This window comes from Hemicordylus capensis, chromosome 1, assembly GCF_027244095.1.
Source record: "Hemicordylus capensis ecotype Gifberg chromosome 1, rHemCap1.1.pri, whole genome shotgun sequence".
Taxonomy (NCBI): domain Eukaryota; kingdom Metazoa; phylum Chordata; class Lepidosauria; order Squamata; family Cordylidae; genus Hemicordylus; species Hemicordylus capensis.
This window is the reverse complement of record NC_069657.1, coordinates 415,354,077-415,377,198: the sequence shown is the minus strand read 5'-3', so window position 1 is coordinate 415,377,198 and position 23,122 is coordinate 415,354,077. Positions and strand designations below refer to the sequence as shown.

Genomic DNA, 23,122 nt, shown 5'->3' with positions numbered 1-23,122 from the left:
GGAACCTGGATTCCTCCTCCCTATTTCCCTATCGGCACATGCAATGGAGTGGCAACAAATAACACTAAGGACGGACGGACTACTTTGTTATTGTTGTCACCCTTTGTGTAGAACATTGCAGTTACTTTTTAATTTAAAATCAATGAATGTCTGAAAGGCAGTGGTGTTCTTTCAGTGTAAATGAATCATTTGTCTTTGCAAAGCACAACAATCTGATCATTAGACAAGGTGAGTGCAATTTTCCTCCCTATTGCTATTTTGAGAAAAAGTAGTAGGATTTTGCATAGAGGAAGCAATTAAGGACTGTTAAAAAGCAGCAACTCAAATGTAACGCCACTTTAAGACATTTTAGTGAAAAGCGACTAATACATTAAACAAATATAGAAATAGACTTCTAATTCTATTAAAATCCTCCCACCCCTCTCAAAACAAGACTATCAATTCGTTTGGTCAACCTCTTAGCCTAAAAATCAAGGGCTACTTTGCATAACAACTTACAGTGTACAAGAGGATTTGCAGACTGCCTCCGCCCCCCACCGAATTCTAATGTGCAAAAAGTGACATGTTTGCCATGTCACTATGAAGAGCTGCAATCGAACCCTGAATATGAAGTTCATACACCTTTCTGCTAAAAAGATCTGTGAGTTTCAACCATGGTGGAAAGTGGGAGGACAAGTCTACTTTAATATCAGATTTTTAGTACCAGTTGTCGCACATGAAGCAGCTTTGAATTTCAAGATGTACTATAAAATAAAGGGTTCATTACAAACAAAGAATCCTAGAGTTGGAGGGACCCTCTAGTACTGGTACCTGACAGATGCAGGAAATCCAGAGCTAATGTATCCCCATGCACTAGCTGTCCAACCTCTGCTTGAAGACCTCCAGTTAGGGGTGTGCACAAAACCAGTTTGCCCAATTTGGTTAGAGTACGAACTGGGCTTGAACCAAATTGGGCATGTTCAGTTTTGGTGCCCTGAATGAGGGGCCTGGCTTGGCTCGAGTTTGAGCCAATTCAGGTCCTGTTTGGGTGTGCGAGGGATGATTTATTTTTTTTAATGGTGAACTTACTGCCTCTGAGGCCTCGGGGGCTGCTGCTGTGGCCATAGGGTGTGTGTGTCTCCGGAGGTTCCCCCTCTCCCCGCCGGCCTCCCTTGGATCTCCCATGGGCCATGGGCAGGCAGGAGGAGGGGGAACCACTGGATACTCCACTCCCGCAGCCCTCCCCCAAAGCCTTGGAGACAGTAAGTCTGCCATTAAAACCAAAAACCCTGAACCAGCTCAAGGGTGAGCCCTTAGACCAGGCTGGCTTGATGGCGAACCAGCTCAAGGTCAAGCCAGTTTGCACACCCCTACCTCCAGTGAAGGAGAGTTTCACCCACCTGTTAATCAGTTCTTACCGTTAAGATGTCCAACCAAAATCTACCTTCTGTAAGGGCAGGTTTCCTATCTGTAACTGTAGTTCTTCGAGTGGTCTTCTGTGCATTCACACTTGGGATATGTGCCTGCGCAGAGACCAGGTTTCGGAACCTTCCAAAGCTTCACCATAAAAGGAAAATAGAGTGGGAAAACGTAGCTCCCCCTATAGGACTCTATCCCACTCTACCTCAGTCGACTGCTGCCAGAGTTTCCTCTGTCTTCACTTATCTCAAAGCATACTTAATTTGGTCATTTCTTGTTTATTTCTAGGTTTTTTCCCCTTCTGTCATATTCAGTATTTCTGTACGTGTTGCATTTTGATTTCACTTGTGGTCCCCTCCCCCCATTTGTGGGCCTGTGGGCCATTATTTTCTTTATGGTCACAGCAACAAAACTACTTTTAAATGTTGTGCGAGCTGTGCTGCTAAAATCCCCACTTCAGACAGCCACACAAATTGCCTTGGGTGTCTAGAGGAGACTCACAGAGTGGACACTTGTACTATCTGCAGAGGCTTTACCAAACATGCCTGACGGAATTGGGCTTCCTGCCTGGGAGTGCATTTGTGGGAACATGCGCTCCAAGCAAGTTCAGCGGCGACTGAAGAGAGCCCCTTGAAATGGGCAACCTTCTCAGTCTCCTCTTCTCCAGGCTAAACATACACAACCTTCATCCTTCAACCTCTCTTCACAGGACATACATCAGTATTGCTTTCCACAAAGGCTTTGCTCTGTGCTGATCTGCATTGTCACAGAAAAACAAAAGGCTGAATGGGTTGTGAAATTTCATTCATCCAAAGGGCCTGGAGGACATCCAAAATGCAAGACCCACCAGAGGTCTACCAGTTATCCTCAGGTTATGTCTGAAACTCTGCAGGCAGTACAGTCTATTTAGATGAAAAGGCTTGTTTATGGAGACTTGGATTCCAAATGTCCCACTATATTCTGGGGAAGAAATAAAGCAATAAACTTCTGCTACTTTTATTAAGGAGAAGTATTAATGGCTCCCTAATTTATTGACACACACATTTCCATTCCCCAGTTCCTTCAGTGGGACCCGGCAAAATAGAAGAAACTCTGACCAGTCCTGCCAATTCATTCCTTAATATGAAACTGCAGACTTGAAGATTACTAAGAGCGATTTCCCCGATTCCTCTTACTTATCCATAGCTTGCTGGAAGCTATCATTTATAAATAGTGTTCTGGCAGGAAGCTGGGCATGCTGTTTGGCAGGGGGGATAGAACTTGTTAAGACCACCTTGCCTGAAAACTTGGCTGTTGATGTGCTGGTGACAGGGACTCGAGCAAGTCGTGTCAAAGGGAATAATTTTAAAGGGAAGACAACAGGAACTTGTCGCCTCATTGTATGCATTTACAAACAGGGCTTTCCAGAGTATTAGGCCTAGTTAAAACTGCCCCCTGGATAAAAAGTGTTCCCGAGCAGCCTCAGACAAGCTCGGGAGACAAACAGATGTGACTATGGTCCCTGGCATTTGGCAAGAACACTCACTGTCACAAAGAGAAATATAAGCCTGGACAGGGCATCAGCTGCACAACAGTGGAGCAGGCCTGCAAGTGTCACGGCAGCGGCAAAGTTGTGGCAGAGGGAAGAAAAAGGGCTGGAAAAGCCAGACTGGTGTGAACTTACACTAGGAGGCCAAATACATATCTATATCTCTATACACACACACACACACACATATACACACAGACGTTTGTTATTGTCATGCATTTTCATATTAAGTGAACAAACAGAAGATTGGAAAAACCCTTGCCAAATTTAAAAAACAAACAAACACTTTTTCTTTTTTATACAGTGTTTGAAGTCTTCTAAACTGTATGTAATTATGAGAGAGAAATAAGGGGCGTCGTTACACAGAACTGGGAAATAATTTATGATAAATGGAAATGTACAATTGCCATTAACAGCTATTGCATATCATCAGGGTTTTTTTTAAAATGCAAATTTACCAATATACATTGTGTCTACTATTTGATGCGGACATTTCCTTTGCTTTCTTCCCTCTCTTGAAAGTCTCATTCCCTTACAATTTAATTTCACACTTTGTTATTCTGCATGGCAAATAAATATTTCCTTTAATGTCCACAAGAAGTTGTTGCCATCATTGTGATCTAAAATGCGAGGAAAAGTCTCTGTTGTGAAACATAGCATATGGATGCTGCTATTTTTCAGTGCCCTTTTATTGGGCACTATCTGTCCTTTTACTTAAAGGGCACTAATCCTCCTCTGCCCACCGCAGCACAGGTGAGCCTACGGGGTCTTTCTCCTTCCCCTCTATGATGCAATGTAGATAACTTGCTTTAACCATTTTTAGGGGCACGATACACATCATCTTAGCTTTTAAATATTGTGACATCACTGAGCTGATACTTATCAAGAAGCACCCTACCTCTGTTGACAAAACAGATAATTAAGGATCCGTTCACATATGCTATCTGTCCTATGTAAATATAATATATGTGTAGGGAAAATTACCCATATATACTGTTATATATTAAGCTGGTAATATATAATGCTTTTCAATATCTACATGAAACTGCTGGGTGAGGTCATCAGGAGATTTTGTGCTGGGTGTTATCAGTATGCTGATGACACCCAAATCTTTGCATCATCATCAATAAATAGCACTCATTCTCTAAATGCCTTCCTACAGGCAGTAATGGGCTGGATGAGGGTTAACAAATTGAAGCTGAATCCAAGCAAGACGGAGGCACTTATTGTGGGGGCTCAGAATCTGAGGAGCGAGTTAGATCTTCCTGTGCGGATGGGGTTACACTCCCCCAGAAGGAGCAGGTGTGCAGCTTGGGAGTATACTGGACCCAGGCCTCACCCTGGTATCTTAGATGGAGGCCATGGCCAGGAGCGCTTTCCATCAACTTTTGCTGATTTGACAACTGCATCTATTCCTTGAAGAGAACCATCTGAAAACTGTGGAGCATCAGCTGGTAACTTCGCAGCTCGACTATTGCAATGTACTCTACATGGGGCTGCCTTTGTACATAGTCCGGAAACTTCAGTTAGTTCAAAATGCGGCAGCCAGATTGGTCTCTGGGGCAACCCAGAGAGACCATTTTATGCCTGTCTTGAAACAGTTGCGCTGACTGCCAATGTGTTTCCAGGCAAAATACAAAGTGCTGGTTATTACCTTTAAAGCCCTGAATGGCTTAGGTACGAGTTATCTTAGAGAGTGCCTCCTTCTGCATGATCCCCACCGCACGTTAAGGTCATTTGAGGAGGTCCATCTCCAGTTACCACCCGTTCGTCTGGTGGCGACTCAGAGGAGGGCCTTCTCTGTAGCTGCTCCTGGGCTGTGGAATGCATTCCCGGCAGAAATCTGTAATTTGAGTTCATTACTGTCTTTCAGGAGAGCCCTTAAAACCTATCTGTTTGGCCTGGCTTTCCAGGGTTTTTAAACTACTGTAAATTGTTTTAAATGGTTGCCCTGGTTTTCCATGGTTTTTAGCTGTTGAATGTTTAATCGGTTTTATTCTGTTTTTATAGTTTTGATTTTAATCATTAACTGGTTTTAATTGTTTTTATCCTGTTGTAAACCACCCTGAGCCATTTTGGGAGGACGGTATATAAATCAAATAAATAAATAAATAAATAAATAGATAGATGAATAAATAAATAAATAAATAGTACAAGGGTTTCCCAAAGCATGCATTTTGCACATTTGCACAAAATCAAAAAAACTTTACAGTGACATGTATCATTTTGACATGTTAGGACTACATGCTTTCTCACTGCTGAGGTTATCTTTATGTAAAACCAAAACCATGTGCTCAGTTTAAATGCTAATTTACAATCCCCACAAAGTTCCTTCCTCTTACTAAATGAAAATCCTATATGTGTGTTAGTGTACAGACTTTACAAAACAGCAGGATGATGGCATGCATTAAAAATATATTAGCTGGATCGGGCGCAGAGCATCTGCGCCTCTAGTTTGTTGCCTGTCACCACTCACCATGCCCCCCCCCCGCTGTTGCCTTTTTGTCACCTGCCCATTGTCGCCTCTTTCTTTCCCTGCCCGTCCATTTCCGCCTCCTTCTTTGCCCACCCCGCCCGTTTCCGCCTCCTTCCCTTGCCTGCCCGTTTCTGCTTCATTCTCCCCCCTACTGCTGTCTCCTCTCCCCCGCCTGCCTGTTGCCACCTCCTTCTTCCCCTGTCTCCGTCATTTCCCCTCTCGCCCACCAGCCAGCTGGCCAGCCTCTGCTGCCATTTCCCCCCAGCCACACATCCTGTGGCTAGCCTATCCGGCTGCTCTCCAAACTCTCACAAGAGCTGCCATGCATGGAATTAGCCACGGGTATGCCTTCGAGAATTAAATATATAGATGTGGTCATCACAGTGGTCGTCATTCAGGGAAATGCATGCATGTACAGCTTCACCCACATTCCCCACTGCTGCTGGCGAGTCAATGTATTGCACCAAGGGAAAGCATGGCTAAGCTGTCAGCTCTTACTGCAGCATGGCCAGTTATAGGCTTGATGCTCACAATCCTTCTTGAAAGAATCAGAGTTTATGAGTATCTGCAGGCTTTCAGGGATTTAACCTTGACATCCTAGAGGCAACATTTAAGAGACCCCAAAGCTTCATAAAAGCTGCCATTTGCTGAGACGGACCGTTAGTCCATCTGGCTCAGTGTTGTCTGCACTGACTGGCAGCGGCTTCTCCGGGGTTGCAGGCAGGAGTCTCTCTCAGTCTCTCTCATGCCAAGGAGGGAACTTGTAACCTTCAGTTGCCATGCTAACTGAACAAAGACACACCTTTTGAAAAGTGGTGATTCTCTTTATTGAGCAGGAGAACAACTGGCCCTATCTATCCCCAGCACAACATCCCTCCAGTGGCTGCTGGTGGTGTATACCTTATGTTTCTTTTTTAGATTGTGAGCCCTTTGGAGACAGGGAGCCATTGTTTGTTTGTTTATATCTATGTGAACTGCTTTGGGAACGTCTGTTGAAAAGCGGTATATAAATATTCGTCATATTTGTATTTATAACAATCTGATTACTGTCAATGGCTGACATTCTAACGGTGTGCTTGTGCAATGAACAAAGTTGCGCTCATGCAAGAAGACTGCAGAGCTGCATGAAGTTGGGTGCTCTGCAATAATGCACAACCACTACTTTTATCAGACAAATATAAGGTTGCAAGCAACCCACTGTTGCAGGACTCTCACAGACATATTTCTTGGAGGCACAGGGAGCTGCAGAGGAAGTGGAGATCAGTGGAAACTGCTCTTCCATCACTTCATGAACCAAACATGTTTCAGCATGCACAACATTATTATATCAGATGTCAGTCAACAACAATTGAATGAGAAAAGACATATCCTTGTCTCAAAGGGCTCACAATCTAAAACTGAAACAAGGGAAGGGAAGGAAGACTTGGGAAGAATATGCAATTATTTCATTCACACCTGTTTAGGTTTAGCTAAAACAGACTAGGGAGCTGGGTGTAAGGTGTCAGCCGGTGGGGAAGAAGTGATTAATGAATGCAAGTGTCCCACATTTCATCTTGCTTCAGTCACCCAAAGGCACTACCGAGAATGTATTTTGTCTGGCAACTCTAAATGCCTTTATTTACAAGTAAGTTCCATTGAAAACAAAGGGGCTTTCATTCAAAGTAAATGTTTTGAGCCCCTGCACAAATGATACCCAAGTTTGTCGTGTATTTTAAATTTAACCAAGGAACCCTATTAAAAATGATCAGGAATTTGTTCCATTTATAAGAGGTGGTGTTTTTCCCAATATAGTCCTGAAGTGACTGGAAAAGTCTAATACATTGGAAAGCATCCTAGTTTAGAGCACTTAGAAGCCTTTTCTTTTGGACTATAGATTCCTCAATGTTAACCTGAACTTCCAAAGAAGTGGCTGTTGAGAGAAGGAGTTAAAGATACTGTTTCTCTAACCTGCAAAACAAGTAATAGTTACTGCAATTTTGTGCATTATTTCAGAAAGCTTCCATTCTACTGAAGCTTTATTTAACACAATCTTTTCTTTCTTTACCCCCTTTCAATCAGTAAGTTGCTCTCACTTTGCACTACACTTTTATGCTGCACTTAACAACTCATTAACCCAATTAGAATCATGACATTCTATGAAAATAGCAACAGGAATTTGGCACAGTATCAATGAGTTCCTGCAGATGGCTGTAGAACCCTTTGGTTTTATCCCTGTTGGATGCTGCAGTTAGTCTGTGGCTTTGACAAGAGAGACCTTCTAAGGTGGTCTCAAAAGGATAATGTAAAATGGTTGGAGTTAAGTGCTCTTCATCTCAAAAAGGATAGAAACACATTTTTAGTAAAGGAGGCATTTATTTCTTTTCAAGAACTACTAGAATGTTGCTCATTCAGAACACGAAGTAGTCTCCAGACATTTTAGCAGGTTTCCACAGCATTTAATAAGGAAGATTAAATTATAGGTCATGAGAGTTCATTTTGAAAGTGTTCAGTTGCTCTGACCAACATGAGTTAAAATAAAGAGCCATTTTACTTATGGTGGAGGCCATGTGCATGTCAGTGTCACATGGGGGCAGCTGCGAGCATAGCTGGGGGGAACACTGTATTTATGGAAGTGGCAGCCGGCGGAGGGGCACGTATGGACCTGCTCTCCTCCATGTTAAAGGGGATGTGTAACTCCTCCATTTTGAAGGGATGTGCTGTGATTTGGTTTCCAAATTGTGTTTTGTGCACATCCCTAATGTAGACTCTTGCTTCACAGGAATGAATTATCATGGATGTGGAAATCACTTCAGATTTTTACAAAGCCAAGACAAAAAGGGCTAGCCCTTCTCATATATATTACTGTACTACTGTTGATCATGTCACATTAAAATAATAACCAGTGCTTGTGAAATACTACTGAAAAAGAAGATTCAGAATAGTGCATGCTATAGACCAGTAGCTCTTAACCAATATGAGGGTTGTAATCTACACATCATGATGATTACATCATGAGCTATTCACACGACCAACAATGGAACTATTCACACGACCATTCGGGAGGGAGGGTGGTGGGGAAGGCTGTGAGACCTTAGCTTCACCCCAGACAATCCTCCGAACGTTGCTGGGAGTGCAGACTGCACTCTCAGACAAGAAGAACTGCACCAGGCAGTGCGGAGCTCTGAGACAATGTGTCCTGGCCTCTGGGTATCCCACAATGCACTGTGTGCTGAGTGTGGTGTATTGGGGGATTCCCCTGTCAGATGGCTACTCTAGGTGCCTGACTCTGTGTCTCCTTGGGCTGCACGCAGCTCAAGGAGACACGCAGTCCTGGCAGCTAGGTTAAGGGAGCCCTCACTCCCTCAACTTCGACTAAGAGCCGGGCTTAGAAGTAAGGTTTGGCTGGGCAAGAGTATCAGGATCCGTGAGGATCCTTGCGCTCCACAAATGTTACAACTAAAATAACCTACATCTATCAATCTCATTGGAATCTAACAACCCTATGCATATGTCTGACAAACCGAGACTACAAAATATGCAATTAACTTGTGCATTCATCCTGTATCTGACTCTACCTCAACCATCTCTTCAACAAGCTTATGCACGAACATGAGTATATGACCAATACAAAATCTCAATTTCAACAGGATAAGGATAGCACATTAAAGGGCAAACATACATGAGAATGTACACGTATGTGCCCCTGAGATGTTTCAATGAATGCTCATGGATGGGCCAGGGCCAGGCAGATGGGCACACAATTCTATGGTATTATAGTGTGTGCATAAGCAAGAGCAGCTCCAGTGTGGGTGGGATGGGGTGGCTTCCATTTCTGAAATGGGTGGGCCCCATTTCTGTTTCAGATGTTTAATATGGGGGACACAGCTTGCCCACCAAGAAATGCACTTTGCCCTTCTGTGCCGCCACCTCCCCCCTTTTTTCTTCTGGTGCTGCCACTGTGCACAAGCCCCAATAATTTCATCAAGTCTAATGTATTAAGCATAAATTATAATTAATATAAAGTGTCTGTGATAATATCAGTAGCAACTTCTTTAAGAGGAATGCTATTACATTTTCGTTATCATCAGATAATAAAATCTTAGTGGTAAACATGTCACAACTGCACAAAGGTAGACTTGGCACTGCATTGTATCCTATGAATGGTCTTCCCATCTATGCCCTTTTCTACACCCCATAACTTAAAAAAAAATCCTTTGCTATTCCTACCTCTTTTGCACCCTCACATGAGTCACAGAAGATGTGAAAGATATATACATTCCCTCCCTGTCTCATGTGGAATGTATATATCTGCTGTGGTGAGATGTGTCTCTTCCTCTGTATGGGTGGGCACACATGTTTTGTTGTGGAGCTCTGGAAGCACTGGGAGGTGGGGTAGGTAGAAGAAAGGGAGCAAGTGTGGTTCTGTCTTTTTTTGTTTCTGCAGTTCCTATGAAGGCACACCTGCATCACTCAGGGTAGTCTTCACCCAGGCCCTTCACTTCATTCTTAAATTTCCATATGCCAAAAGATCCTATAAATTTCTGAAGAAGAGAGAGTAGGGCAATTAGATGAAAAAGGAGAAGGCTCTTGCACTTCGGATAAAAACATGAATTGACTTCCTGGATCTAGCCAGGTGATCTAGTCCAGCATTCTGTTCCTGACAGCAGCCAGCCAGGTGCCTCCAAAAGTTAATGAACAGTGCATGAAACTGATGGCCATCACCTCATGTTTGTTCCCAGAATCTGATAACCAGTGATAGAGTGCATCTGAATATGAGCAATCTCACTCAATGATTACAGATGATTGCTCTTGATATATTCCTTCATTAACAAATATGTGAAAGAGAATGCTCACAAGTGAGAGCTTTCCCAAGCAGCAGCTGTGGAAATATTTCCTTCCACATGTTAGGACCCTGTACTTTATTACATCTGGGCACCCAAGGAAGGCAGGAGGGAGAGGTGCTGTACCAGCCTTGATGTGATGGAAGAAGCTCTGCACTGTTATGAGTCTGCTGTAAGTTGCCTGAACAGCATTCAAGCCTATGATGCCCACCCCCAGTATCAGCTCAGCAGCAGCCTCTAGTGTTATTAATTCTTAAACAGCATCATCTTCAACTGGGAAAAGTTAAGGTCAGGAATGTGTTGGCTCTAAGACTCCCACACCAAGGCAAAATGTTATCTTTAATTTGCAACTTTTAAAGTTGCAGTGTATGCAATGCTTCACAGTTTTGGGAAACCAACCACCAAGAGTCTTCAGTCAGTAAACAGGAAGACAGAGTGATCGATGGAGGAATCGGATTTGGTCATTTAAACATTTACTGAAATTGCTAACTGGTAAAGCTCATTTTAATGGTTAAATTCTTAAACCATTTAGTATTTAACATCCTTACAAAGAATCCAAGTCTCAGAAGCTGGCATAGGTCTATTGACTGCTGTCCTGAATATAAAAGAAAGAAAGAATCTGGGGCTGGACAGCAGCTATGGATACAAAATAAGGTTAATTTGAAAGCCTTCACAAAATTTTAGTTTCTCTTCATTTTTTATATTTTTGAACAGTCATTTCAAATTTACTGAAAAGTGCATCTTGCCATCTAAAATTTTTAAGTTTTTTATTTTTCCTGAGACACTGAAATATGTTTCAATAAAAACAGTTTTTTTTAACAGAAAAAAACATTTATCTGCCATCAAGACTGCTCTTCATTTCAATGTGAAACCTTTCCCTTGACCCAACAACTGAGGAGATCCAGGGATGATCCACACTTTATGTAGCTGTCAGATTTGCTATGACAAACATGTCTATGGACACATGTTAGGAAGCTACAGTCCACTGCAGCCCCCAGCACGTTAACCACATTCTCCCATATATTTAAAGCAGGGCTGCACAACTTCAGCTTTCCTGCAGATGCTGACCTACAGCTCCCATAATCCTCAACTGTTGGGAACTGCAGCTGGGGATGATGGGAGCTGTAGTCCAAAAATAGCTGGAGAGCTGAGTTTGTGCAGCCCTGATTTAGAGACAGACAAGTCTTCTTTATGGTCTTCACCAGGAGACATGTTGAATGAATGGTAAATACATCTGCCACATGAAGTTTGGTGACAAAATTGTACCCTTTTCATACAACACATTCTTCCTTAAGATTTACTTCCTCCACAGAGCTTAGGTGTCATTAGTTTTAAGGCTGAACATAGAGTAATTTTCAGAAAAACACCAGATGGAGTGGAGGACAGTCATTCCTACCAATGAAGAAGAGTTTTCTCCACAAGCGGTATTTTAAGAAGAATATACATACGTAATCCTTCAAGGCATTTTGCTATTTTCTGATTAAAATGAATTGCAAGAAGTGTGTAAATAAGGATCAAAGAAAACTCAAACATTTCTCAGATATTAACACATTGTTTCTAGGATTCTCAGTACTTCGGCTGGTTTAAACAGTGACTAAATTCTCTCAGCTTTAACTTGCAGATTGACTTTCAAAAACAAACACACACACACACACACACACACACACACACACACACACACACACACACACACCTCAAACCTACCTTGCTGATGTTTAAAAACAGCCTAGTCTGGGAATTTTGATGCTCTATTTTATACAGACCCCATAAAATATATGCATATCTTGTAATCTATTACCACTCTCTTTTCAAGATAGCTGTCTACTTTTAAATTGTGTTTTTAAACCTATTATGAAGGTTTTAAAATACAATTTAAAAGTAGACTACTATCTTGAAAAGAGAGTGGTAATAGATCACAAGATATGCATTTCTATTTTCCCTTCTGCCACATTATAGTTTCACTTATTTAGGTCATCTGTATCAAGAAAAATGTAGGGGGGAGAAACCATATCCAAAACAAAAAAGCAAAAAACCCAAGGAGGAAGGTATAAAATCATGAGAGCAGTGAAGATTTGTTATTTGCAGGCACAAAAACATAGGAGAGGAAATTAAAATGGTTAAAACTGGAGATGGTTGATATAGAACAAGTTCCTTGAAATGCAGCATTATCTAGTTATATTATCCTATAATTCTAAAATTACTGATGCAAAAATAGACAGTCTTCCACATGTTATATGTGTGCAGCCCATATGATGATATACTGTGCCCTTCTAGTGCCATTCACATAATGGATTTCTGTTCACAGAATAACTCAGGCAGCCACCACAACTGCTTCAATTGAAAAGGTAGAAAAACACAATTTATTCTAAGGGCATAACCAGACAGCAGCCCCCTGAACTCTTTGTTAGGAGTTCTATTACAAAACCAGGAATGTGGGAAGTGCCTTGGGAATGACAGCTTTTCTCCTGGAGCTACCATGACACTCACAATGGGAACAGCCAGCTCTGTGGACCACAGAACCTGTGCTGGTTTTGTGTCAGCAAGGAAAACCAGAGTCTCTCTACAGCATATCTGAATTGTACTGATCCAAGAATACACTCAGTACTGAAAACTGCCTACACGCTTGGACATGCTCAGTGCTCTCTGCTTCCTCCTTTTAAATGTAGAGCTAGTGTGGTGTAGTGGTTAGAGTGTTGTACTAGGACCAAAGAGACCCGAGTTCAAATCCCCATTCAGCCATGGAACTCACTGGGTGACTTTAAGCCAGTCACTCATCTTTCAGCCTAACCTACCACACAAGATAGTTGTGAAAATAAATATAACCATGTACATTGCTCCGGGCTCCTTGGAGGAAGAGCAAGATATAGATGTACAAACAAATCAGTAAATGCGTGTAAAAATAAATCAGAATATAAATGTAAAAATTAATAAATAGATTTTAGAGTTTTTTATAGTAATAAGAGGGAATGACAACACTGGTGGATGTGCCACTGACTAGCTTGGTCAAACCTCTCCCATCTTTTCGCATGCTGCGGCCTTTGGGATTATTGGCTATACACATTCCCCCCCCCCCATTATGTTAGCCTGTCTTCCAGCTATGCCAACTATACTATGCCCAGAAATCTACCTTGAAAAAATGTTTTAATATCCAGCAAGCTCATTCTTTTTTCAAGCAGTCTTTCCGAGAAGATATAAAATATCTTTGTATTTTGTATTTAGGGAAAATTTTAAGAAAATGTATATCTAAAAGAACATTTAAAAAACCAACCGAAACTCCAAATGTTGACTTTTCATATCTAACTAGTTTGTTCAGTCAAATCAGTGTCAGAAATCTCACACAGCTTTCACAGCAAACTTTATAGCATTGTTGTCTGGCAGTGGTGTGAGCAGTCAGTGTCAGCATGGAATGCAAGTTTCAGTTCTAATGTCTACAGATGAAATGTTGACAGCTGCTATCTTGGCAAACTGTACACAATTTTTCACAACTTTGGGGGCTGGAATTCAGAGAGAGCATGAAATTTCTCATTTCAGGCTACATACTAGGGGCAAAAGCTTTGCCTTGCATTCACATCCTTCCAGACCTACTTAGCAAGAAATGACAGGGACTAGTTGCTTACATTCACAGCTTTTACAGAAGCAACAAGAGCTGACAGCAATGGCATCAAATAAAATCTGAGGGGCACACTGATGGAAATACTGACCATATACTAATTTTATTATGTATTGTTCACCTGAAACGTGCATCTTAAAGCTATATAAGTGTAAGCTAGAAAAGTGTATTGTAATAAATACATTTTTGAAATCAAAGCTTTCTTCACAAGTCCGTCTCCAGTTACTACCAGTAAGTCTGGTGGCGACTTGGAAGCGGGCCTTTTCTGTAGCTGTTCCTGCCCTATGGAATGCATTCCCAGCAGATATCCGCAGTTTAGGCTCGCTGTTGGCCTTTAAGAGAGCCCTAAAATCTTCCTTGTTTGACCTGGCCTTCCAAGGTTTGTAAATGGTTTTTTAAAAGTATTTTAATTAGTTTTAAGTGGTTTTGAATTGTTTTTAGCACTGTGTCTTAAATGGTGTGTGTTTTTATGTCTTTTTAAATTTCTTATACACCGCCCAGAGCCTTTGGATGGGGTGGTTTATAAATGTAATAAATAAATATTAAAAATCATAGAATTGCAGAAGCTTTTCCATAATAATTTAACACAGGGTTTCCCAATCTGTGGTACTCCAGATGTTGCTAAACTACAACTCCCATCATCCCCAGCCACAATAAACTGGAGGGCCAAAGTTGTGCTTCCCTGATCTACATTAAGAGCATAATCCAGAAAAGTTAGAAGTGTCTAAGTCCTGTATGAGCAATAGGTCATAAACACAGAGTTCATTTCAGTGGCTAACAGAGCCCCATAGGGAATGCAGCACTAGCCATTGAACTACTCCCTGTATTCTAGGGAGAAATGTAAGACTTCATCTAGCTCTCTGAAATTCCTCCAGCTGCTGACACCCCACTTCTATCTGAAGTTAAAGCAATTGGGATCAACCTGAACAATATCCCAGGGTTAAAACTGTCTCTACAATCCAGTGCAGGTTACCAGAGGAAAACATTCTCTGAACAATGAGTCTCTGGATGCATTTGCAGGATGCTGTGTACAGGCAACTACAAATCTATTTGCCAGTTCACCAGTGGCAAGTGCCCCCAGCACTCTGGCAAGCAGGATACCCAGCACCACACAGATCTCCTCACCAGAGGGGCCATTTCCACTGCAATTTTTGAGCAAGTAAGAAATAACAGGAATCCTTTCTGAGCAATAGGAGAGGGTTCCCACTGTTCTTTACCATCTCCATTTTCCTAGTGCAAATGAGAGAAGACCTGTCTCTCTCCTAAGCCCTCTCCCTGTGTGCCAGAAAAGGATCTGAGCAAAGAGAGGGAATTGGTGGCAACCAAAAATAAACGTAAATTTGTGGATCCCAGGTGGGCATAATGTCTAAATGCACTAGACAAGAAATTAGTCACATGCATCAGTAGCAACTGACTGGGGAAGCTGCACCTGTTCAATTTGTGCCTGGAACCTCCCTTCCCAGCCCAATGTTGAGCTGAAAGACCACAACAAAATGTGGGAGCATGGAGTCTCCCATATTATACTTGTAAAACAAGTATAATATGGGAGACTGTGCAAAGTCTACTTATGTGGTGTGGATGTTCAGGTGACCACTTTAACTGGCAATTCCCATGACTTTTGGAGCACAAGTAACAACTATAAGCATCTTATCTATAATCAAAGTTTTTACATATATGTGTGTATATACATATAATCAAAATTTCACACTGAATTCAGTTGTTGGCTTGCCGACTTCTGAAGCCTTTCCTCGGGCTTCCATCCATCTATAACAATGACATCATCAGCGTAACACACATTGCAACATCTGCTTTCATACTACTGAGAATGCTATTGTATGAACAAACAAGAGCTATGGCCATTCTTCTTCTTTTTAATCAAATGTTAAACAGATGTGATAGAACAATTCAGCCCTGTCAAACTCCTTTTATATAATGCCAGTACGTTAAAATTGGGGCTTTAATTGTGACACATTTGTTTTATATGGAATGGTAACATAATGTGACTATGAATGAGGAAAAAATGCATTTCTCTTGCCAGGAGACTTTCTCAGTTCTGTGCACAGTACTCTAACACCTCCTAGCTGTTCTAAACCTTATTCAAACATACCTGCAGTAAGCAGGTTTGAATTCTGAAAAAAGAAAACCTAGCAGGAAATGAAGTCCAATTGTAGAGTTATTTTTAATGCACTACACCGCCTTGCCTCCAGAGACTCATGAACTTTATGCCAACCAAAAAGACTTTAAAAAAACTGTATTAGAGTCTTATTGTCCTCAGAAAGGATAATGCATTGTTTTTTCTTGCTTCTAATTAGTAATTTAAGCATATGTTCAGCATTTAACTCTAAATGTTTGCCTTTTCCCCAAGCTCTAAGACAGCTGTCCAAGATGTGAATGCCAGAAAGCATTTAAATATCAACATCTGTTGAATTATGTTAATGCAATGTAATATAATTGGGCATGAGTTGGAATTGATCAAAAGTATATGAATTAGACAAAGGCAAATCCAAACCAATATTTCACTGCACAAACAAGTCAAAGGTAAGAAAAATCTGTTTGTTATTAAACTAACATGATCAGAGCACAATGTGCAGGATTCCCAGGTCCAAACTATGAGACCATGGAGGAAAAAAGCATTTTAAAAATCATCTAATATAAACTGCAGCAGAAAAAATCTCCAAAGCAGGCAGTGCTTTGTTAGCTCTGGCCTAGAACTTCATTTGTTTTTAGAAATATTACTTTATAATCTAAGACAAGCTAATAAAAAACAAGTATTTTAAGCTAAGAAACAATTCAGAACATGGAGAGATGTTTCAGATCTAGTGAAACAGAATATATTTACAAGATACTGTTATGTCCTATTGTTTCAGAAATTCCAAGGGAAAACAGTTGACTATCTACGTTTAAGGAAAAGTGCTGACAAAACTATAAACAGAACTTTGTATTACAGAAGTTGATGTGGAGACGAGTTATCTGAGACTGAAGACTTATTCCTACTTAACCAAAGAGGTGTTGGACCAAACTCTTCAGAGAGGTCAATGATGAGTGATAGTTGCTATCTGTGGTGTTAGGTTAAGTATAGCAAACATTAAGGAGTGCTCAATGACCTAGCAGACTTGGAATATTCACCAAGCACTGAAGAGGGAGGCTATGCTTAATTTGTAAGCAATTTTGATTTGGTTTCTCCCCACATCTGTAAGATGGTTTAATACTTGGTTCTGGCTGTACTATTTCCTTAGAGTTGAAACAACTTTCATTGATGGTTCTCTGTAGCTGTCATGCGCATTCTGAATCTGTTTCTATAACTATGACTACTATGCTACTATGACATTTAAATCTCTGTACAAGCTTACTAATCAGGTAACTCCTTTCATGCGGGAAGGTAATGTATTGCACCAGAGAGCAGATTATCAGTGTGCCAGCAGGGCAGCAAGATGCACCCCTGCCACAACCACTGGAGCAGCTCTTCAGGACCAATCCTTGCAAGTTTTGGACTGCCTCCTGTTTCTAATCCACTGAGTGCTATGGAAGTGTAATTTCCAGTTCCTCCCCTCATAATCATTCTCTCTTCCGTTCAAGAGTTTTAAGCAAACAAAATAATCTCAAATTATGATTGAAAATAATGCAATAAACTTGATGCAGTTAGGTTAGCACAGCCTTGTAATTAAGTCCCCAAACCTTACCTGCCTGAACAATTGTTTACTTGTCTGCTTACTTTTGTTGTTGATGATGTGGGGTCATTCTAAAGCAGGCCTGCTCAACTTAGGCCCTCCAGCTGTTTTGGACAACAGCTGCCATAATTCCCAGCCACAGTGGCCAATAGCCAGGGATTATGGGAGTTGCAGGCCAACATCTGCAGGAGGGCCGAAACTGAACAGCCTTATTCTAGAGAAAAAGGGTAGGAGTTGGCTGCCAGGGACGTTATTGGCCTTTCAAGAGTGGCTGAAGTCACTGCTGCCCACAGAGGCAAGTTTCAAAAAGAAAGAAAGAAAGAAAGAAAGCCCTACCAAAGCCATTCACCCTGACATAAATTCCAGGACACCTATGGTGACCAGGCAAGTGCTTAAAGAATAGACCAGATTAGTATAGTTATGACAAAAGTTTACATAAGAATGAAAAGATCAGGCTTAGTAAGAATGGGAAAGTTATTGTTTCCTGAGAATTTTTTGTTCAGTATAGGTTCCTATTAGATTCCTAAGACTTATCTTTTTTTTTTTTTTTAAAGATGTTTTAGTTGTCAAGGCAGCTGGGACTTGAGCTTGGTGCTTTCAGACTGCATTCTACAACTCTGTCGTGAACGAATGAAGGATGCAGAATGGCAGATTAATTGGGCAGTGATTCTCCTAAACCTCTCCCCACACAATCTAGACTACTGGTTTCTCATGACCTGGCTTGGTTGTAAAATCTTCCAGGCATGGCTTTGGTATTTGCCTGGGCAACAGACCCTGGCCTTGTGCTGTGTGGCTCTCTAGGTCTTATTCTAGGTATATCTGCCTGTCAGTCTGCTGGATCCTCCTTAGTCACCCAGCATGCCTGCTTCTTTACCAGTCTGTCTCCTTGAGTTCCACTGTCCTTCCGTTAGATTCCTCAGCTCAGGCCTTAGCTTGAAACTATTCTGCCTCTGGACTGATCCTAAGAGGGGAGAACACAACTAGCTGTATTTTTTAAAAATCAAATAAAACCCAGGCATATTGCTATTAAGGTATGTTGATGCCACTTTGCAACTACAACAATGAGACCGTGTTCACCTTTTGGATGCTGTCATCATTCTCCACAAAAGCCACATTAAACAATTATAGTTCTAGTAATAAAACAGTAAGTGTAATGTACAGTTTTTCTACCCCAATCTATTAACAGCTGCTCAAAAAATGTAGTAATTAATGGTTTCATTTATTTTTGGCAAACCTGCAACACGACAAATAATTTTCTATCTACTGCAAATTAGGATTCCTTCCCAAACAACAGATGACATGGTGGGAAAAAGGGAGCAGGCATAACTCTTGCACATCTTTGCCTCTTTAGAAGATCAAATAAAGAGCAGCTGTAATTCTATTTGTCACATCTGTGTAACAAAATATAGTCATCTGTATCATCAGAAGAAAATGAACACACACCGTTCATATGGAAATGGATTTTCCACCAACCTGATGGGAAAACGCTCGCTACAGGCATAATAGAAGGTTTTGTTGTCTGCTCTCCCAGTGCTGTTTTCTCCCCCTATTCCTTTATAACTATGACTTATTCGTTACTGTGAACATCAACATTAAACATAATCACTGAAACATACATATATAATTTTGTTCCGATATCACCAAAAGAGTATAGAGATCAGCTAGGTTGGTTGTGTTAAAGGAAATAAGAGCACACCAGATCTATTTAAACAATATGCTGCAATACATCATAAGTTTAAATGAGCCCTACATTTTCTTCCAACACTATTCAATCTGCCCCTTCTAACAGCTTTCAGATCCTCCAGAGAGCAATTTTTTGAAGAAGAAAAATTGAACCAAACACAAAAACCCAACTGTGCTACTCGGGTAATAGATTCACTAGCCATGAAATTCATGTCTTAATTTTTCTATCAGCCTCCCAAAGTGAGGGTTTACCCATGCTGCAACACTCATTTTTAAAATGCTGAACAAAAAACACACAATATGGGGGGAATGGTACTTGGGATGTTTGGAAAAAAGAAGAAGAAAGAAATCAAAACTATCTGTGATAAGGAGATGAACGAACTGTCGTTTGGGGAGGAGCAAGTGTTCATTTTAAAACCTGGCTATGATGCTTAGAGATGACTGAACAGCTATCCCAGGTGTGTAAATCAACCAACATCACAATAAAAAGGAAATCTGATGGCAAAGAAAAGAAAGAAGAGTCTGTTCTATACATCAGAATATCCATTGTGTAGTTTATTCGATATGTAATATCCTGCTTCTTCCAATAATGAGATTCCTAAAACAAATACACAACAATATTCATGCCCAATTGAATAATATGCGCAGGACCCTTTTAAAGACTCTAGTAGCAGGGGAGGCGACAACAATGACCTGTTTTGATTGGCCCTCAAGTAAGGTAAATCCTCATCAGACAGACAGACAGACACACACACACGAAAGCTACATTGCATATTAAGCTCACCTGCTTGCTGTTTTCACGGAGATGTTTTTCTTGTGTCCTCTCTCTGACCGGTTGTCCCGCAGCAGTTGAAGCTATACAAAATATTCAGAGAACATAAATACTAAGCCAATGAGTGCATTTTTCAAATGAAATACTCATAAGCTTTGTTTTGTTTTTATACTACATTTCTTCAGCAATAGACCTCACAGTCTTGAGGTAATTTCTTCATAATGCATCTGTTGAGACAGGTTTAACTGAGATCCTCCCTGAGTTCACTACCCTATTCCTATATCTCTTCCTTTCCCCTCGCAATGCAAAAAGCCTTGCATTGTTGTAAAAGTTCATGGAGGTGAGCTGTGGCTTTCTACTATCAAGCCTCCTTTGTTCGACAGCTGGGAGCCTTGGAGCTGCCCCTCCCCTCCCTTCGTTTGCTGGACGGACCAACTTAGCCCAGCACAGTCCTGCTGCCTAATTGGGATCCTCCCTTCCCTCAAGTGCCGATGTTTACCACCTGCAGGCACTGACTGATCACATCAGCTCTACCCAGGGTCCTTTGAGAGAGGAAGGACTCTGGAGGCTATTTAAGGGAAGGGCTACGGCAGCAGGCACAGCCTGCAGGCAGCCGCCAAAGGGGGCCAGCCTTTGGTGCTGACCCTCGGTGTAGGGCTGCACTCTATTCAGTTTGGCTATCTGAGGAGTTGCAGCAGTAAGTATGCCAGCTTTGTTACTGAGATTGGGTAATGTGTTTGGGTCTGCCTGAAGATGGGGGGACAGGGGGCGCCTTCACTGAATGTGGGGCAGCTATTGTGGTGGTGGGGAATAGAAAAAGTAACGTTGGCAGGTCAGCAGGCAGTTCCAGGGGAAGGGTAGTCAGAAATTTTAATAGCTGCCAGCTCTTTGACCTCAGGGAGCACTGCCAACAACCCACATAGCCTCACCTTGCTCCTCTGCAATGCCAGGTCGGTCCAAAATAAGCCAGAGCTCACCGGAGATTTGATTATGGATGAAGGGGCCGACCTGGTTTGTATTACTGAGACTTGGTTGGGGGAGGCACGTGGTCCAGTTTGGTCCCAGCTTCTCCCTCCAAGATATTCTGTAGAGGAGCAGGTGAGGGGACGTAGGCAGGGAGGTGGAGTGGCTGTGGTCTATAAGGATGACATCTCCCTTACCAGGGTCCCTGTTAGGGTATCGGACCATATGGAATGTGTGTACTTAAGTTTGGGAACCAGGGATAGATTGGGACTTCTGTTGGTGTACCGATTGCCCAGCTGCCCAACTGAGTCCCTTACTGAGCTCACGGACTTGGTCGTGGGACTTGCATTGGAGTCTCATAGACTTTTGGTGCTGGGGGACTTCAATGTTCATTTTGGGACCAATCTGTCCATGGTAGCTCAGGAGTTCATAGCAGCCATGACAACTATGGGCCTATCCCAAGTGGTCTCTGGACCGACACATATTGCAGGTCACAACTTTATCTGGTCTTTTCCTCTGATCAGGGTGGTGTTCCATGGGTGGGGACACCTACAATCTCCCCATTGTCATGGACGGACCACCATCTGGTTAAGGTTGGGATTACAACCAGTTCCCACCTCTGCAGGGGCGAGGGGCCTATTAGAATGGTCCGCCTGAAGAGGTTATTGGATCCAGTAGGATTCAATGAAGCCTTGGAGGAATTTAATGTTGGTTTTGCCAGTGATCCTGTTGACGCCCTGGTTGAGAACTTGCTCACCAGGGCAGTAGACATGATTGCTCCTAAGCATCCCCTCCGACCCACTTCAAAATTGGCCTCTTGGTATGCAGAAGAATTACGGGGGCTGAACCAGCAAGGTAGGTGACTGGAGCGCAAGCGGAGAAAGATTCGACTCGAATCCGACAGATTACGACATAGAGCACATTTAAAGATCTATGCTTAGGCGATATGTGCAGTAAAGAAGTAATTCTTTTCTGCCCGTATTGCTTCTGTGAGTTCATGTCTGGCGGAGTTGTCCAGGGTTGTGAGGGGACTAGTATCTGCCCCCCCCCTTGAACCAGAATTTGGAAGCATCAGTCACCCACTGTGATGTGTTTAATGAATTTTTCGCAGACAAATTCTCTTGGATTTGGGCCGACCTAGATGGAGACTCCACAATTAATCTGATGTCTGAACTGGAGGTGTCCAACAACTCCTCTTATGCAATCCGGCTGGATCAATTTCAGTTTGTGACTCATGCGAATGTGGACAAGCTGCTTGGATCGGTGAGGCCTACCACTTGTTCGCTTGACCCTTGTCCAACATAGCTTGTTTTATCTAGCAGGGAGGCTGTTGTAGGCAGCCTGGTAGAAATAATAAATGCTTCTCTAAGGGAGGGCAGGATGCCTCCTTGTCTTAAGGAGGCAATCAGACTTCTTCTAAAGAAGACTGCATTAGATCCCTCAGAGTTGAGCAATTATAGACCTGTTTCCAACCTCCCGTGGCTGGGCAAGGTAATTGAGAGGGTGGTGGCCTCTCAGCTCCAGATGGTCTTGGAGGAAACTGATTATCTAGACCCATTTCAAACTGGTTTTTGGGCGGGCTATGTGGTGGAGACTGCCTTGGTCGGCCTGATGGATGATCTCCAATTGGGAATTGTCAGAGGAAGTGTGACTCTGTTGGTCCTTTTGGACCTCTTGGCGGCTTTCGATACTATTGACCATAGTATCCTTCTGGAACGTCTGAGGGGGTTGGGGGTGGGAGTGTTTTGCAGAGGGAGTGTTGGGGGTTGGAGATGTTTTACAGTGGTTCTGCTCCTACCTCTAGGACAGGTTCCAGATGGTGTTGATTGGAGATTGTTACTCTTCAAAATCTGAGCTTAAGTATGGTGTCCCTCAAGGCTCTATACTCTCTCCAATGCTTTTTAACATCTACATGAAACCGCAGGGAGAGATCATCAGGGGATTTGGAGCTGGGTGTTATCAGTATGCTGATGACACCCAGATCCACTTCTCCATGTCATCTTCTTCAGGAGATGGCATATCCCCTCAAATGCCTGCCTGGGAGCAGTAATGGGCTGGATGAGGGATAAGAAACTGAAGCTGAATCCAGATAAGATGTAGGTACTTATTGTGCGGGGTCCGAACTCTAGAGATGATTTTGATCTACCTATTCTGGATGGGGTCACACTTCCCTAAAAGCAACAGGTTCGCAGTCTGAGAGTACT

The 23,122-nt window shown here is 42.2% G+C and overlaps 1 protein-coding gene across 5 annotated transcripts in view; it reads right to left on the bottom strand.

The window, feature by feature from the left end:
* GPATCH2 (G-patch domain containing 2) overlaps positions 1-23,122 on the bottom strand; it is a 153,261-nt gene that overhangs the window by 28,172 nt on the left and 101,967 nt on the right. For all 5 annotated transcript variants that reach the window (XR_008319351.1, XR_008319353.1, XM_053308990.1 and 2 more), the window contains exon 8: positions 19,968-20,038. Coding sequence is in view for 3 of the 5 variants with exons in the window: in XM_053308990.1 (XP_053164965.1) it covers positions 19,968-20,038 (71 nt within the window). In the remaining 2 variants the exon portion in view is untranslated. The remainder of the gene's footprint in view (positions 1-19,967; positions 20,039-23,122) is intronic.